The 16,867-nt window shown below is 38.5% G+C and overlaps 1 protein-coding gene across 2 annotated transcripts in view; it reads right to left on the reverse strand.

The window, feature by feature from the left end:
* Ush2a (usherin) overlaps positions 1–16,867 on the reverse strand; it is a 701,257-nt gene that overhangs the window by 509,482 nt on the left and 174,908 nt on the right. For both annotated transcript variants that reach the window (XR_004946207.1, XM_036202543.1), the window contains exons 14-17: positions 11,859–12,022; positions 8,610–8,768; positions 1,860–2,354; positions 612–872 (exon numbers count right to left, since the gene is read on the reverse strand). Coding sequence is in view for 1 of the 2 variants with exons in the window: in XM_036202543.1 (XP_036058436.1) it covers positions 612–872; positions 1,860–2,354; positions 8,610–8,768; positions 11,859–12,022 (1,079 nt within the window). In the remaining variant the exon portion in view is untranslated. The remainder of the gene's footprint in view (positions 1–611; positions 873–1,859; positions 2,355–8,609; positions 8,769–11,858; positions 12,023–16,867) is intronic.

Consider the following 16,867-nt stretch of genomic DNA (forward strand, 5'->3'; position numbering starts at 1 on the left):
AGGAAATGGGAATGGGAGATGGGTTGGGGGGAGGGTGGGAGGGGAAGAGGGAGGATAGGGGAATCTGTGGCTGATATGTAAAATTAAATCAAATTATAAAATAAAAAAAGAAAGTCCACTTTATGTGAGTAACAAAATGGAAAATTAAGAATAAATCAGTTACCTTGATAAAGATACCATGAGAAAACTAAACTGTTGGCTCTCCTCCCATACTTTAATTCTGATTGTTTCTAAACATACTTGGGGTTAGGCCTTTTGATGTACTAGTTTATGTCATTGTGTAAACTCTATTACCTTCAATATTTCTTTTGAAAAGATAAAAAAAGTTAATTGTAAAACCAAAAAACTTTTTCACTGTTAATAAATAATGATAAACACAAAGCAAGATTAGGTTAAATGTCCACCCACCCAACACTGGAAATCAATTGCTATTTGGAGGAACGGATCCCTGCACCCAAAGACTAGAGCTAGAATTAAGCTTTCTCCCCCACAAATGAATTCATAGCTAAATAATATCCTCGTTTCACCTCAAATGTCTTTTTGACCTTAATTTTCAGATAGCACTTTCACTGAGGGGTTTTTAAGTAAGAGAACAAAGCATTGATCTTTACCTGATTCTCCTGTTCTTTCTGAGGCCCAGGCCGATGACACACTGCCAGCCATATTCACAGCTAAGACCCGGAATGCATACTCTGTGTATGGCTCCAAGCCAGAGATGGACACATTGACTTGGGGAGGCTGAAGTGTGTTTTCACTCTTGTTGGGTAACTTTGCAGGTGGGTGAGGACTGAGCCAACCACTGCTCTCAAACATGAGACTTTCTTTAGTAGATGGCCATCTCGTCATGTATAATTCATATCTTAAAATTATACCTAGAAAAGAGATAGTACATTGAAGGGACTTAGTCACAGGGGCTATTTAGGGACTGGACATTTAAGGTAGCCAGTTTTTCAGTATTCTGACTATATTACCTATTGATTCTTTTCTAGGTATAGAAATTTAGTGATCTATAAGACAGGTATATGTAAAAGCAACAAAACTGATTACAGAGTAGCATGAAAGCCATGTTATTTTGGGAGAAAGCAAATCAAAAATAATATAAATGCAAAATAACCATAATTTACCAAAGGTGAAATGAAACATTTGCAGGATGGGTACTCATAATTTCTGCTAAGGATATTCAACACTTTTAGGGTACCTGAATATTCCACTTCCAGTTTGTATATTTCAAATACTGCAGATTTAATTACATATTTGACACAAGACAGATCTGCATAAATACTGTATAGCTATCTTGTATCTAGTTTTTACCAAGCAACAAAAAGTTTGATGCTAAGTTTTGCCATGATATGTACATAATATAAATTAGTAAAAAATTAGGAATGTGTGTCTGGCCTCTGCACTTCAAGGTTCAATTTTAAGAACAAAAAAATTAACTTAATGGAATCAACTAGCCTATATACAATTTTTTGTATTATTTTATATCTTTTTATTGCTTAAAAGAGAAAATTTGCAGCTTATGGGTGCCCTAACTTGTGACTCAGTCAAATATAATGCATTTTATAAGTGAGCATCCAATTATGAACATCATCTGTGTTGTGGCAGATGCCATTAAGAGCAAAGATAATATTAGCCTTTTAAAGAGCAATTTAATTGAATGGAATTTGTTCCTCAATTAGATGAAATATCCTCTTCTGCTGTCCAGTAGAAATAGTACTTTATATCTTCAGAAATCATTTCCCAAGCATATGCCTTACATTTACATAAGCAAAGAGAGTTACCAGTCTTACTACATTATTCTTCATTTCTACTGTCTTGGTTTCCTAAAAGAAAGAGAAGTCAAGGCCTTAAACTCTTACCATTTGGTTTCCCCGGTGGAGACCATTCTATGTGGAGTTCTGAGGAACTGATTTTCCGTATTGCAGGTGGCCTCAGCCTTTGGGGGGGTGCCTGGGCTGTGGTTACTATAATGGGCAAGCTATGTAAACAGCCCCCACTAGTAAACCCCTGGACAGAAAAACGGTAGTGGCTGAATGGAACCAGATTCCAGATGGTAGCTGAGGTTTCCTGACCTTCGTAGGAGACACAGGGCTCAGTGCTATCCATAGGTGTGCATGATACAACATACTTCTCTATAGGACCAGACTGGTTGGGGAGTGCAGTCCAAGTAAGTGTCACAGAGTCAGAGCCAGCAGGAATGACATGCGTCAAGTTCAAGTGTCCTTCTGAGACCTCTAGTTCTGTCTTATAAATGACAGCTATGCTCCTGGTTGAACCGTGTACACTGGAGGTCTCTATATAATATGAATATGACGTGTGTGGTGACAGGTTAGTGTCAAAGAAGTATTGAGTATCTGAAATAAAAAAGAAAAACCAGATAGTCAGAATTCACAATTGCCAAGGAATTGTTTCCAATGGCCTTATTTGCATGCTATTTAACTGCAGTATGATGATCAACTCTTTAAAATACGGGTGTGTTTGATGCTTTTATGAGGGAAATCAGGCAACTACTGGTTGCTTTTATTGTCTAGTATGTTGTGAGCAAAGTGTTGAATGCATCAAAGAACACTTAGAAGTATATTTCTGTTCTCCACAGGGTCCCCCTATAGATGAACTCAGAGGAAGTCCTTGCAATCTCTGAAACACATATTTGCTTTCAGTACAACTGATCTTTTTGCCAAAAGCTGATACACAAGTCCAGCCCTCTGCAAACTGCCACCAAGCAACTACCCTTTCTGCTGCCTAATTCTTTGACTGGTCCCTTCCTATTAAAATGACATACAACCATAAATAAATTTTGCTAAATCTTGAAGATATTTGTCAGTCACAGAGAGGTTGTACAAGAGAAGTTGCAGATGAGCAGAATCTCCATGCTTGAATGACAGAAAGTTCAGGGAGAAGGTGGTAGGAAGCAGAGGTTCATAAATGAGAGATAGGTAGTGGCCGTGATTAGCTATGTGTCTAAATCCTCTATTCTCTACAGAGACAGCAAATACATTGCAGACCCATGAAACAAAGAAATGTCAGACTGCTGCTGACTGCTTTTTTGTGTGATTGTGTGTGGGGTCCATGGAGGTTTCTGTTACAGTAAGACTGAAGTTTTCTGCATCTCTAGATACCTAAGGGGTAATAGATACTGGGAGTCTAATTTTAATCCATGTTTTTTGTTTTTGTTTTTGTTTTTTTGTTTTTTGATTTCTGAATGGAAAGGACTCTGTGCTGAGACCCAGTGGACCACCCATGGGATCGCTTTTGGTTGTGGCAAGGTGACTTTAAGCCTCTGGAAGGGCCAGATGTTAGATGCAGGAGGGAAAAGCTCAGAATGTGGTGAAGTGTTCACAAGAACCTGACTGCTGTAGAAAATGCAGCTTCACCTGAAGTCAGTGTCATGGGGATGCCAAGGTTGAAACTGGTCCACTGCACTTCAGCAAGCCAGTATCCTCAGGAGGAACTTCTGCTAAAGGCCAGAGGGAAGTTAACCTCCCCTAAATGCCACTTAACATGTAAGTTGAGGGATGAATGAGAGAATAGTAGGCTTAACAATGTAAGTGAGGACCTGAGCGGAGGTGCTCTCACTATTCTGTGCATACATCCCTGCAATTTCTTCACAGAAACAACCATCCCATGTACTCTGTTGACCAAGGAGTACAGCATCCTGCACAGAAGCAAAGGATGAGAGATACAGAGAAACATTACCACCCCTGTTCAGAGGAGTCCACTAGGGCTGAGATCCAGACCCCATTGCTAATGTGCTGCCATGGCACCCTGAATGGAAGAAGCTTACCAAGGCTCTGTAATGACAAAACTCCCGAGGACCTGCTTCTGGTGGGGGCCAAGGAGGTGATTCACCCCAGGGTCAAGTACTTGCCAGATCATTGTATTTTTGAAATATGTGGTCTTATCTCCAAGGCTGAGAATGTGTAAGAGCAGTGTTGCTTGATAAGAAACAACCGCCCGGCAGTTTCCTGTGGAAGAACTTATTGTCTAGTATGTTGTTAGTAAAGTGTTGAATGCATCAAAGGACACTCTGAAGTATATTTCTATCTGTGTTTTGTTCTCAACGGCCCCCCTATGGAAGAACCCTCTATCCCTACAATCATCCTGTAGGATAAATAACAGTTTATACCAATAGCAAATTGGGAACAAGGACTTTGTCCTGATGTCACACCTGCCTAATGACTTCTCTGTTTTCTGCTCTGAGTCCCAGAAGAAGATGGGTGTGTCCTCCCATCTGACTTTTTATCAGCATGTGGTAATGGCGTAAAATAACGGGTTTTCTTGTAACACTTTCATCCATCCATACGCTCTACTTTTATCATTTTCCTCTCTCGTGTCCATACCTCCTCACTCTGGCTCTAGTTTTTCTTCTCACTCCACTCCTATCTCCATATCTTTTACAAAATACTGGCATCCAACATTTGAGAGAAGCATGTGTGATAATCCTATATCAGTCAGGCTTATTCCACTCACTATGATGGCTTCCCATCCATCTTCCTCTAGATTGTAAAGAAAAATTTTATTCTTCCTGATGGATAAGTAATATTCCATCAAAATGAATCCATTAATTTTCCTTAGCCATGTTTCCTTCAATGGGGACCTACAGTGATTCCATGTCATGTTCACGGTGAATAATGTCGCAATGATCATTGGCACACCAGGATCAGTAATATGGTAACTGTTAATTCTTCTTCATAAAGTTTATTTTTATTTTTAATTATGTGTATTCCTGTGTATGTGTCTAGGTATGTGCACATGAAGGTAGTTTCCTGTCTAAGTCCAAAGAAGTTAGATACAGTGGAGGAGTAGTTATAAGTGGTTATGATCCACCAGCAGATCCTGGGAACCAAACTCAGGTCAGGGATTCTGCAAATGTATCACATGCACTTAAGCAATAAACTACCTCTCCAACCCCATAGCTAGGTTTATTTTTGTTTTGTTTTGCTGTGGCTCAAACCTAGGACCTCAAGCATACTAGGCAAACATATTATCACTGAGCTACATTTTCAACTCTTTACTCAGTTCCTGGAGTTGAATACGTATTTCATCAGCAAGAATGATGACTTTCAGTTTTAGGTTCCATCTCCCTATTATGTCTGGTATTCCTTTGTTTTATATATATCATACATTGTTTGGAAGACAACACTATTAATATATGTATGTATATACAAAACTTACTGAGAAGATCTTAAATATGAAACACTAAAAAAGGATGCTGTTGTCTTTGATAACTGTGTTCTTCTCACTGATGATATAGCAGAGGCCTTTAGAAAGCCAGGTGTGGGGTAGGGGTGGGGGTCGCTGCAAAGTGCTGACTGGGTAGAAGTCTAAAGTACTAACTTGAGAGCTGGAGAGATGGCTCAGTGGTTAAATTCTTGCTGAACAAGCATGAGGACTGGAATTCAAATCCCCAGTACTCATATAAATACCAGGTTATGTCAGTTGTCTAATTCCAGCTTCATAAGGCTGAAATAGCAGTTTTCCAGAGTAAGCTGGCTAGTGATTGACATACTGATAAACTCTGGGTTTAGCTGAGAGGCCAAGTGAGAGTATACTGGGCCTCCCCATGCACATGTACACACATGTGCCCATCTATACACATAAAATACATATATAAACATATGCACATGCCAAACACACACACACACACACACACACACACACACACACACACACCTTCTCTCCCCCCTCTCAAAAATGGAAGCAGATAAATAAATAAATCATAATAAAAACAAAATGCTAACTCAATCACATACTCTTCTACTTCTCACAGCATGTGGGATGTCCACCAGTTAACATTTTATTTAGGGAACCACTGAATATACTATAACTTAGCTACTACCTTTATGCAGAAACTTTCAAATGATCCCCCATAATGAGTGTGTCTGGCTGTTGGTTTTAATGTCAACTAATACAGTGTGTTATTACCAAAGAAAAGTCATTCAAAAGCTTTAAAGATGATAATATAGAAAGAAGTAAATGATGATGGCAAGAAAATACTCTCCAAGAGCATCCTTTAGTACTCCAGACTAACCAGGGGAAGTTTCTATACTAATGAAGAATTCTATAATGGTCTTGACTAAATGATCAAACTTGCTTGGAAGACAACACTATTAATTTTCTTTGAAAAGTTCAGCGATTCTCCTCCTATAATTCCAACTGCCTTCATTTAACCCTCAGATCTGTGCTTGTTCGGCTGAATAGAAATAGTGTTTCCTTTTCATGTTATTCATGCTACCCAGGCACTAAGGCTGGAGCAATAAACACAGGGTATTATTAGAATGCTGGAAAGTTCTGACCATGCTCACTGATTGCGTTCAAATGCCATCATGCAGATAACTTTCACATCATTAATTATGATGGTTGTCGACAAATGCCAGATGTGGCATTTTTAATGAAAAATAATGTTTTAGGAAATAATACTTTATTTAATAGGATTATGGAAATGTCCTAGTGAATGAGTGCATATTTATTACCTACAAAACCATTGTTTGAATTTTCTGTTAGTACAATCACACAAAAAGCCTTGGTGCTGTATTCCTATGTACCATTTTATCAGGTAGACCACAGTATGCTACTGTGAGGAACATGGATTGAATACAATACTGATGGGTTCAAATTAAATTCAAGGCTGCTTGGAAGATGGAGCCAGTCTGGTTGCATCTTCAGAGATAATTCAATCAGTAGTCCTGTCAACTCAGAAACCATTTGCAATATTTTTATAACTCCCTCTTTCCCCTGTCACTAAAGTTTAAGTTTCAGAACACCTGGATCCTGCTGACTTTTGGAAGAAAATAGACATTTTAGTAGCAGGTTTTTGGATGCTTTGCCAACATGGCAGATGTGGACAGATGTTTGCTTCCCATCCCAACCTGCATTGTGAAGTTCAGAATTTCCATTAACTCCACAGAAGACTAGACACCAGGAAGGGATATTTAGCGTGAAAAGAAAGTGAAGGACACAATAAAAAGTAGGTGCAAGACATGATTAGATTGCATTTGGAATGTAATCTGCTGATATAATAGATAAAAAGTGTCTATCATTTACATAGGAGCTTTGAGGCTAGACAGTATGTGAAACCTAGCTTTCTTCCATTCATGTTAAAGAAGGCTATGGAATGTCAGTCTTTTTACTTTGATTTACGTGAATGTTAAAGCTGGTTATTCATGTTCTATAAGAATCGGAGGACATGTGAGGTGGCTTTACAAGTAAAAGTGCTTGCTGAGCAAGGTTGACAACCTGAGGCAGGTGCCTGGAAACCTCCATAAAGTGCTGACTCTCCAAAGGTTGTGCTCCAACCTCTACATATGCGTCATGGCATGCATGCATATACAGTAACAATAAAGAAAACACAACATTTGCAAGAAAAGTGCAAAAGATAAGGAAATGGTAGCTTCAGTGGGTCCCACTCTTTTAAGATTTCCTAAGGCACTTTTCTAAATTAGTTTGTAGTTAATTAGGACTAGAAGCAGAAGCTGACAGAGCTGGAAGCCCATCAACAAACAAACAAAAAAACTCTTCAGTGTTTTAAGGATTTTGTATTTAAGGTAGCTGAGTTAAATTTAAAATGACAATTTCTTGAAATTGAACATCAGCAAGCTCATTTCATAAGTCTACAAGAGTTATTGGGCCCCAATCAGTCTTCTGACTTGTGTTCTTAGCATCTCTTTCAATGTAAGCATTTGGTGCTGTACTGCAGCTGCGTAAATGAGGCAACATTCATGTAACGTTCCATCACATGAATCACTATTAGTAAGTATCATGATTCAGATTTCAAAATCTGCACTACTTCAGATTTCAAAACCATGATCTGGGCACAGTCATGTATGATTATAACTCCAGCACTTCAATGCCAGCCTGGGTCATGAGAGACTCTGTAAGATTGAAAAGACTAGAATTTCTGTAATATTTACTTCCAGAGAAAACTATAGTTTACTTGATGTCACACTTTCAACCTTTGTAACCCGAAATGTAACAATTCATATGTTTTATACCTTTTAATTTCTTCAACTAGAATGTCATAGTGTTCCTCCATTGCTTTGCAAGACACACTTTTTCATAGATTAGAATGTACTTAGCAGTGTAGTAGAATTGATTACATTTTGCAGATACCATATTGTAAGACTTCTGGTTGTCTAAATCATTTCTAACAATTTAATATTACAAACCGTATAGGAGTGGATATGGGATTTTTGTGTTCATTTGTAGCTTTTTATTTGTGATAAAATTCCTGTGGTAAGTATGAGTCCAATGATACATTATATGAAGGGAAGACATTTTATGTACTTTTAACAATTTACTGTGTGCAAAAGGCTATGCTTGTGAACTAGTATACACACTCTGAAGTTCATTAGTGTTCCAGTTTTGATATACCAATCATGATAGATGGACTCATAGCTTTCCTCTCAGGAAAGTCAATAATCATCTTGCTAAACACTATACATCTTATTTTCATTGTGTTTTTGATTCCTAGTGAGATTTATAATTCTCGATGCATGAGATGCTCTTTGCTCACAGAGGGAACTATGACGTTTTCCCTCAATGTCAGAGAATTTGACTGACAGCCACTCTTAGAATACCACATCTTTCCATGACCAAATCCTAGAACTCACAGTATGGGAGCTGATCTTCAGTTGTGTAGATTTCAGAACCATCCCTGAGCAGAGTGTAAGTAAGCCAGTGGGCATTGGGAAAAACAGGTGGACTCCAGGAGAGATTGATGGAGGAAGAACTTTGAACCCATCCTCTGGGTGGAGGTTGCTGGGATGGAGCTAAATTGCAATGGAGAGAGCATATATTAACAAAAGCAATCAATAAACACACTAGGAAACTGAAGTAAGATGCCCAGCAAAGAAGTCTTTCTGATTCAGGGTCACTTTATCAAGAGGACATGTGGTTTACCAAGACATTAATAAACAAAGGGTATGCATCACTAACTCTCTAAGACAAAGCTTTTTATCTACAAGCATAAGACACACCTGTAGATCAGAGCAGCTGACATAGATAGGGTTAGAGGAAAACCATGGGGTAGTCAAGCATTTCTGCACCTTAATTTTTTTTTAAATTTTAACATTTATTTTTCCACTGAATTTAAAAACTGACACATGATTCCCTTGAAACTTGATATTTAAATGGCATACTTTTGAGATGGTGAACAGTTTTCCATTATACTAAGTACAAGGTCAACTTTACTTCATATGACATAATTTCAAGGACTAATGTTTGCTGACATAAATAGATATGAGTGTCAAAAATCTAAACATTGTCATGAGTTCAAGGCCAGCCTGGTCTGATACAAAGCAAGTTCCAGGACAGCCAAAGCTGTTACACAGAGAAATCTTGTTTCAAAAAACAAAAACAAATATAAACCTTGTCAAATGTGAATCCTTATGCGACTCGACTGATACTTATGAAGGGTACTCTTATGTTTAGATCTCTCATCCTGCATATAGGAGCACTCATCCAGTTGCAACGAAATATAAAAATTGCCTCTGGAAACCCTATCCTTTTCCATCACCAATTTTCCTGTATTCTAGAGGAATCTTCCCAATTTTCGAGTGTGAGCTTTGTTATTTTCCAAGAATACACAGAAGAGATAAAGGGAAAAAGAAATCTGAGAAAACAGCTTACAAAGTTCAAGCTCCACCTACTCTGAAAGAGGTGATCTAGCAGAACTTGCCACTGAATGAGCTGTCACGGGTCCACACAGCTATATGACTGACTTTTAAAACTACAATCCTTTCTTTCAAGAGATATTTTTAAAAATCTTGCAAAGAACTGAAACCATTAAAATAGTTACAGATATTTTGTATAAAATATCTGAAGCCATCTGGTGAATCTTTCAGGGTCTCAAGATAAAAGACTAAATTGCATTCAAAATATATGTAACATGGGAGAGACTGATAAAAAGACTTCTCTGAAATGTATGGTAATAGCAAAACTCTCGCAGTTACAGTATATTGGTCTCATATCTCTTCTGTTAACAGAATTTCTAAATGTCTTATTTTCATACAGTTATGAATGAAATGGTCTCTTGATTTTGCTTTGAGGTTAATATTCTTAAATGTAAGTGAGCTATAAATGGTTAAAACATATGAATATATGCATTTGCATATATATGGTTTTGTTGAAGTTCATACATGGGAGTTTAGAGCAAGCTATAATTTACTAGGAAGCAATGCAAAAAAAAAAACTATTTAATCCTCAATTTTCTTCTGTCTTTCTGATCTAGGGAGGTGAGCAGCTCTTGAAAGGATGAAATTAAGTGATGGGAAAGAAGTGACTTGGCCAACAGAGAGGGCATCACTACTTTCATTATATGCAATCCTCAGCAATTTGGATTATATTTTTATAATATAAAAATTATATCCCAGGATCCCACTGGGAACTTCCTGTCCCTCTCCCCTCTAATCACAGATGATGTGGTAAACTATCATCGGTATCTTTCCAGGAAATAGGAAATACATCCATGGAGATCATCCTGTGGTTACAGCCTGTGCAGAGGGACACCATGAGCTACTTTGGGATTTTCAGGAAAACTCTTTTTTTTTTTTTTTTTTGAGACAGGGTTTCTCTGTGTAGCTTTGCACCTTTCCTCACTCTGTAGCCCAGGCTGGCCTTGAACTCACAGAGATCAGCCTGCCTCTGCCTCCTGAGTGCTGGGATTAAAGGCGTGTGCCACCAACGCCCAGCAGGAAAACCTTTTGACACCTGTTAACCACAGACAACAGCCAGAATCAGTTCATAGTCTCAGGAACAGGTCCCATACTAATGTCTACCTTTCCCCTCACATTCTTGCCAAGTTTGTTAATTTGAATGGCTATTATTCATATATAAGGAACTTGTAGATCCCACTATTCCCTACTCTCTCCATCACTCAGTCTTCCCCTTTTCTTTCTCCTCTCTCCTTTCCCCACCTCCCTTAAATGTAGCGAGTAGGCTTCCAGGTATGCTGTTTTCCCAGACAAACCGGCCAGCTCTGACATCAGGATGCGGGACGCTTCTAGCATCTGACTCATGACAGACCAAGAATCCCATGAGGAGAGTATACACAGCACAGTATACTTTGGAGCACTTTTTATCACATGTCCAGGAGCCATCTTTTAGGAATTCTTGGAAGGCATGGAAACATGGTCTTATAGTAAACACAGGAACATCATGCACAGTCTTAAATTGAAGGACTGCAGGTGACCTTCAGCAGTCAGTGTGGGGCACTGAAGAGTGGTACACAGTCGGAAGACACTAAAATACCATATTTGAGTAAAATAAATTATAAATGTGGGATGCAGACTCTCTCATGACTAATATGAAGTAGAAAGTAGCAAGAACAGAATATCAATTACAGGACTCAGTATAGTGTGAAAGTAATAACTGTAAAATTATAATATTAATAAACTTTATTAGAATAGTGTTTGTGAAACTTCAAATATAGTACATGAAACTTGTAATAAATAACAAATCTTCTATTTGTTATAGTAAATTACTTGGAAATACATTTGGGAGCTAGGGTAGCCAACTGGCTTTGTTTAAATAGTAATATCATGATTTTAACAGTAAATCGATGTTCTGGGAAAATCTCCTCATCTGAGGGAAACGGGAAATGTGTTTTCTTTGTGAGTGATTTCATTCCAGCAGACCACTGTGAGTGTTTTACTACCAGCATAATCATTCCAGAAATTTCAATTATTTAATCAAGGAAAAGCATGTAGATTTCATTTAGTGTGATTAACAAATTTGCTTTAGTTTACTTCTCCAGACTGTACCTAGGACTTTTTAATGAGTTCTCAATGGAGGAAAGCACTGAGACCTTTTTCCCTGGTCCTGGCACATAATTTGTCAGCGTTGGGCTAAAATGGACTTACTTTTGCTGCAGCCTAATAGATTGTTGGCATCCAAGTGGCTTGCACCAGGAACACAAGCATCACACTTGGAGCCAGTGACAAACAGTTTGCAGAAACACTGGCCTGTGACCACATCACAAGTTTCATTCAAGGCTCCTGCAGGATGACAGTGACAAGGCTGGCATCTGAAAACAAGACAAATAAAGCACAAAAGAAGAGCACTCTCATTAATAACGCACAGTGTATGTCATACCTATCAATAACACTGTGGCTGGATACAGCTTGCCTTTTGCTGGCATATTGAAAAGGACGCCTGAACTGCACGAACACAAGATCAAATGAAACAGAACATATCTTTATCAAGATGCTGCTCATGCTTCAATCCATGCAAAGATTTCTTTTCGTTAATGGATTAATGGGCCTCAAAAAGAGGCCCCGGGAGATGGCTCAGTTGGTGAAGTACTTGCTGAAAAAGCATGGGGACCTGAGCTTGGATCATCAGCATCCATGTGAAAACCGGCTGGGTGGTTAAGTGCCGGTTACTCAGCATTCAGCAATGGAGACAGAAAGATCCTGCTTGTGTTGCCCAGGCAGTCTAGAAGAATCAGTGAGCTCAAGATTCCATGAGAGACCTGATATCAAAAAGCAAGGTACAAAGTAACTGCAGAGGTTGTCCAACAATGACATTTGGCCTCTATACACAGAAACAAGCAGACAGACATGAGCATGCACATGTGCAACACACACACACACACACACACACACACACACACACACACACACACACACACACACACACACACACACACCACTCTAGCCAGGCATGGTGGTGCACACCTGAAATCTCAGAATATGGGAGTCAGAGGGAGGAGAATCAGGAGTTCCCAGTTGCAGAGTGAGTTTATGACCTGCCTGGCCTACATGAGGCTTTGTTTCAGTAACTCGCAGAAAAGCTTTTACATGCCATTGTGCATTGTCATATTTAGCCTCAATACCAACTATGCAATAAAATGAAAATTGTGTTTTCTTCCAGTGGAAGTTTTATGGTCAGCTAACTGTTTAAATTAGGCACTACAAAATCATTTTAATTTAAATTTCTAGTTATAACAAGTAAACTAAGAATAAGTCACTGCTTTCCCTAAAAATTTTCAAATTCTATATTTTATTCTATAAAGACTAAATTTTGCTGACCTAATCAGATAGATTCTAATTATTATTGATGCTTATTATGAGCTATATTTATATTTTGTGCACTGTATTAGTTTCATTTTTTGTTTTGTTTCTGAGATAAAGTATTCTAACAAAAGCTACTTAAAAGAGACAGGGTTGAATCTGGCCCCCAGTTGGAGGGGACACTCCATCATGGCTGGAAAGTCCAGAAGGAGGGACAGGAAACAGGACATCATACCATAGTCACTTCTAGAAAGCTGGTGCCCACTGCTACCTGGCTCCTTTTCTTCACTGTACATTCAGAATCCCAGATAGGGAATGGTGCCACCCTCAGTGGACAGATTTTCCCATCTCAATTAACACAACACAATTACCTTAGGCCCATCTCAAATCAGATTCCAGATTTTGTCAATGTGACAATTAGCATTAAGTATCATTTATACAGATAAGACTGGAGGAAATACAGTTACTCTGATCTATACAAAGGTTCTAGTGCTATAGGATAGGATAATGAGGCATATTCACTGTAATATTCAAGCTCTACAAGCTCTTAGACCTAAAATCATCTATAATATTAGCAGTAGTAACACCTCCTCAGGGTAAATTATTCTCATGCATGGTCTTCCTGTGGCATTTCATTAGGCTAAGCAATCTGAACATTATAAAGATTAGAGATGTAACAAAAAAAGAAAGAAAAAAAAAGCCTGCTAAGACTATTTAAGTAGGGACATCCCATTTCAATGCAGTACATTGAAAACAACACTAAATAGATTTCCCTACTTATTCTATAGAGAAACTAGTGGATATTGTGACTTCACCCTACTGCAAATTTTATGGCGTGATCTCTCGGGTAATCATTCAACACCCTTAAAAAAGCCGATAAAAGCTAAAGCTGCAAAATAAGCTGAAAATTTGTTTGATGGACAAATCTGCCATTGGGAATAAATAAAGTATGGTTTCTCCTGAAAGCAACAGTACCATAGTTGTCCTTTTTATGGTCCTGATAAAAGGACCTTTCCTCCTACAAACAACCCTGACGGTCTTTATCTAAACACATTGTACTAGAATTTCATCCCTAAATAGATTTTTTTTTCAGGCAAAGTATTAGAGATGAGGAAAATTAAGCATTGGAATTAAAATGGAATTATAGAGGCAATGAAATAGCTGATTTGTTCTTAATTTCATTATGTACTATCACTTACAGTATATTGTTTGTAGGCTTTTAATATAATACTAGCAAGCCTGAGCAGTAAGACGCAGTCCTTTCTCTCCATGTGTGTGTGTGTGTGTGTGTGTGTGTGTGTGTGTGTGTGTATGTATGTATGCATACATATATATGCATACATATAGACCACTCATGAGTAAGCGTCTCTTGAGTGTTTCCATTTTTATTGCCATTCACTCACGAGACAACCACACTTACTTTACATACAGTGCATTTAGAGTAATGGCTTGCAGTGTGTGACATAATTCCATCCCTTGAGGAAGCTCTATTTCCTTCCAACCAACTGCTATCCACACTGCTCAGCATCAGCTATGTCAATATCCATGGGATATTAAGTTCTGAGTCCAAATGGAATAAATAAATCACTTCTTAGGAAAGCAAGCAATGTTTTGAGTAATTAAATGCATCTATTTCTGGTTTTATTGTTTCTTCTCCCAGCCGCTGTTGTATCGAACATATCCGACTTATTATAATTGTTTAGTTTCAGTTAGAGAGAATTTTCCTTAAGTGAAGTTCATCAGAGCAGATTTTCTAGAATATTACAATTTGCTAGCAGTCCAAAGGACACAGGGGATAATACTGTAATTAAGGCTTAAATGAAATGATTCCTATAAATTTCTCAGCCATCCAAATACGATTTTAAACATTTTGAAGACTCTTTAGCACATAAGCCACAAGTTCAAGAGCAGTTCTTCAGATGCCCCTCCTTGGAGTAGCAACCAAATGAAATATAATTCACATTTATTAAAACAAAATTAGACACAATAAAGGAGAAGACATCTTGGGCTTAGAAGAGAGGCAACAAACTAAGATGAATTGTGATATTGATTTTTCCAGGATAAATGGTTTTTGTAATATTAATATAAAGAAACCTTTATTGCACAAACTCTCCTGGTACAGCCCGAGCTGGTCCCGCAATCTGTTTAAAATCTTCATTTTTCATCCTTATGGGAAAACCTCAGTTGCTAAATGGATTTCATGAAGAGTAATCTGTCAAGATTTATATAGATAAACAATTTGTGATGTTTATTGACCAGTTCATTATGATAAACAAAACAGGAGGGAGGCTCTGCTCACGTCTGCCAGCATACCGCTGCTGTTCCCCCTCTGCAAATCAGTACTTACCAGGTATACTAAGGAGATAATTGGCTTCTGTCTCTTAAATGACAAATTTCCTAACCTGTGCTTTCCTGGGAGTTTCTTTTAGTTATATAAACAGCACAAAAGTCACCCTAATTATTATTATTGAAGAGGCCCAAGTCATAAGAAAGACAGTGTGTTTCCCTATTTGTGACATCTCTGGGAAGTTTATCTGAAGGGATACGGGGGAGAGGTCACCCCTTCTTCTGGGACCACAGCTCATAGATGCATGAAAGTGACTTAAATGAGGATTGACATTCACTGAGGCCCAGTTATGTTCCTGGATGGGATCCATATCAAAGATATAACGATGAGTGTATAACGATGAGTGTTATGAGCTGCTCCTGTCCTCAAGGAGCGCACAGACCACTGGGAGGGACAGAGGAGAGTGGTAGCTGGCAGGAACTACGATGCCTGCAGATTCTTTGGTGTAGTACAGGATGAACAACTACCATGTTCCATGGGGCCTAGGGGAAGGTACCAGCTGGCCACCACCAAAGACTGAAATGGTGCAAAATCTAAAACTGTTTGTGCTGATAGGAATCCTCAGGTGAAAAATCCCACTACTCATATAATAGGTCACTATCCGAGTACAGGTACATTTGACATATAGCACAAAATACCTTTAGGCTATGTAGATAGCATGTGTGTGTGTGTGTGTGTGTGTGTGTGTGTGTGTGTGTGAGAGAGAGAGAGAGAGAGAGAGAGAGAGAGAGAGAGAGCGCGAGCGAGCGCGCATGGATGTAAATGTGTATGATTGTGGCAGTCCATGAATGTGCATGTGGAAGTCAGTGGAATATGTGAATAGATAGCACTCTCTGCCCTAATTCTTAGAGACAGGGCTTCTAACTGAACCAGAGTTCATTTCTTCCTGGCTGTCTGGCCAGGAAGCTCTTGGGATCTACCTATCTCTGCCCCCAATGTTATAACAATTACAGCCATTTTCAACCTTTTATGTGAGTGCAGGGGGATTAGAACTCGGGTCTGGATGCTTGCACAATGCCATTGTTGTTTATTGGACAACTTGACACAAGCTTAGATCATTTGGGAAGAAGAAACATGATTGAGAAAATGCCTCATCCCAAGTGACTTTTGGTCATGATGTTTCTTATAGCAATAGAGGGCTAAGTTGGACACACAGCAATACTCTTATCCACTGACTATCTCCACACCTTGCAATCAGAGGGCTTGGAAATTAAAAATGCATGGACACTAGTGGTCCACTAAGCTGGAAAGGTAAAGAGAAGACATGGCAGAATTAGGGTATTGGGAAATGAGCAAGTGAATGGGTTAGAATTGAAACATTTTCAGTAAATAAGATTATTGAAATGTGAGTGAAAATTTGATAGAGAGGGAATGAAGACTTCAGTCGAATTCCTGGGTTTGTAAGTCCCTAACAGAGAATAGACATTATTCAACACAGAGCATGAAGGAGGAAGAGACTGCAAATCACTGACTCTTTTAGAAAGGGCTAACCAACGAGGAAAATAAAGTC

This window comes from Onychomys torridus, chromosome 11 (assembly GCF_903995425.1).
Source record: "Onychomys torridus chromosome 11, mOncTor1.1, whole genome shotgun sequence".
NCBI lineage: Eukaryota > Metazoa > Chordata > Mammalia > Rodentia > Cricetidae > Onychomys > Onychomys torridus.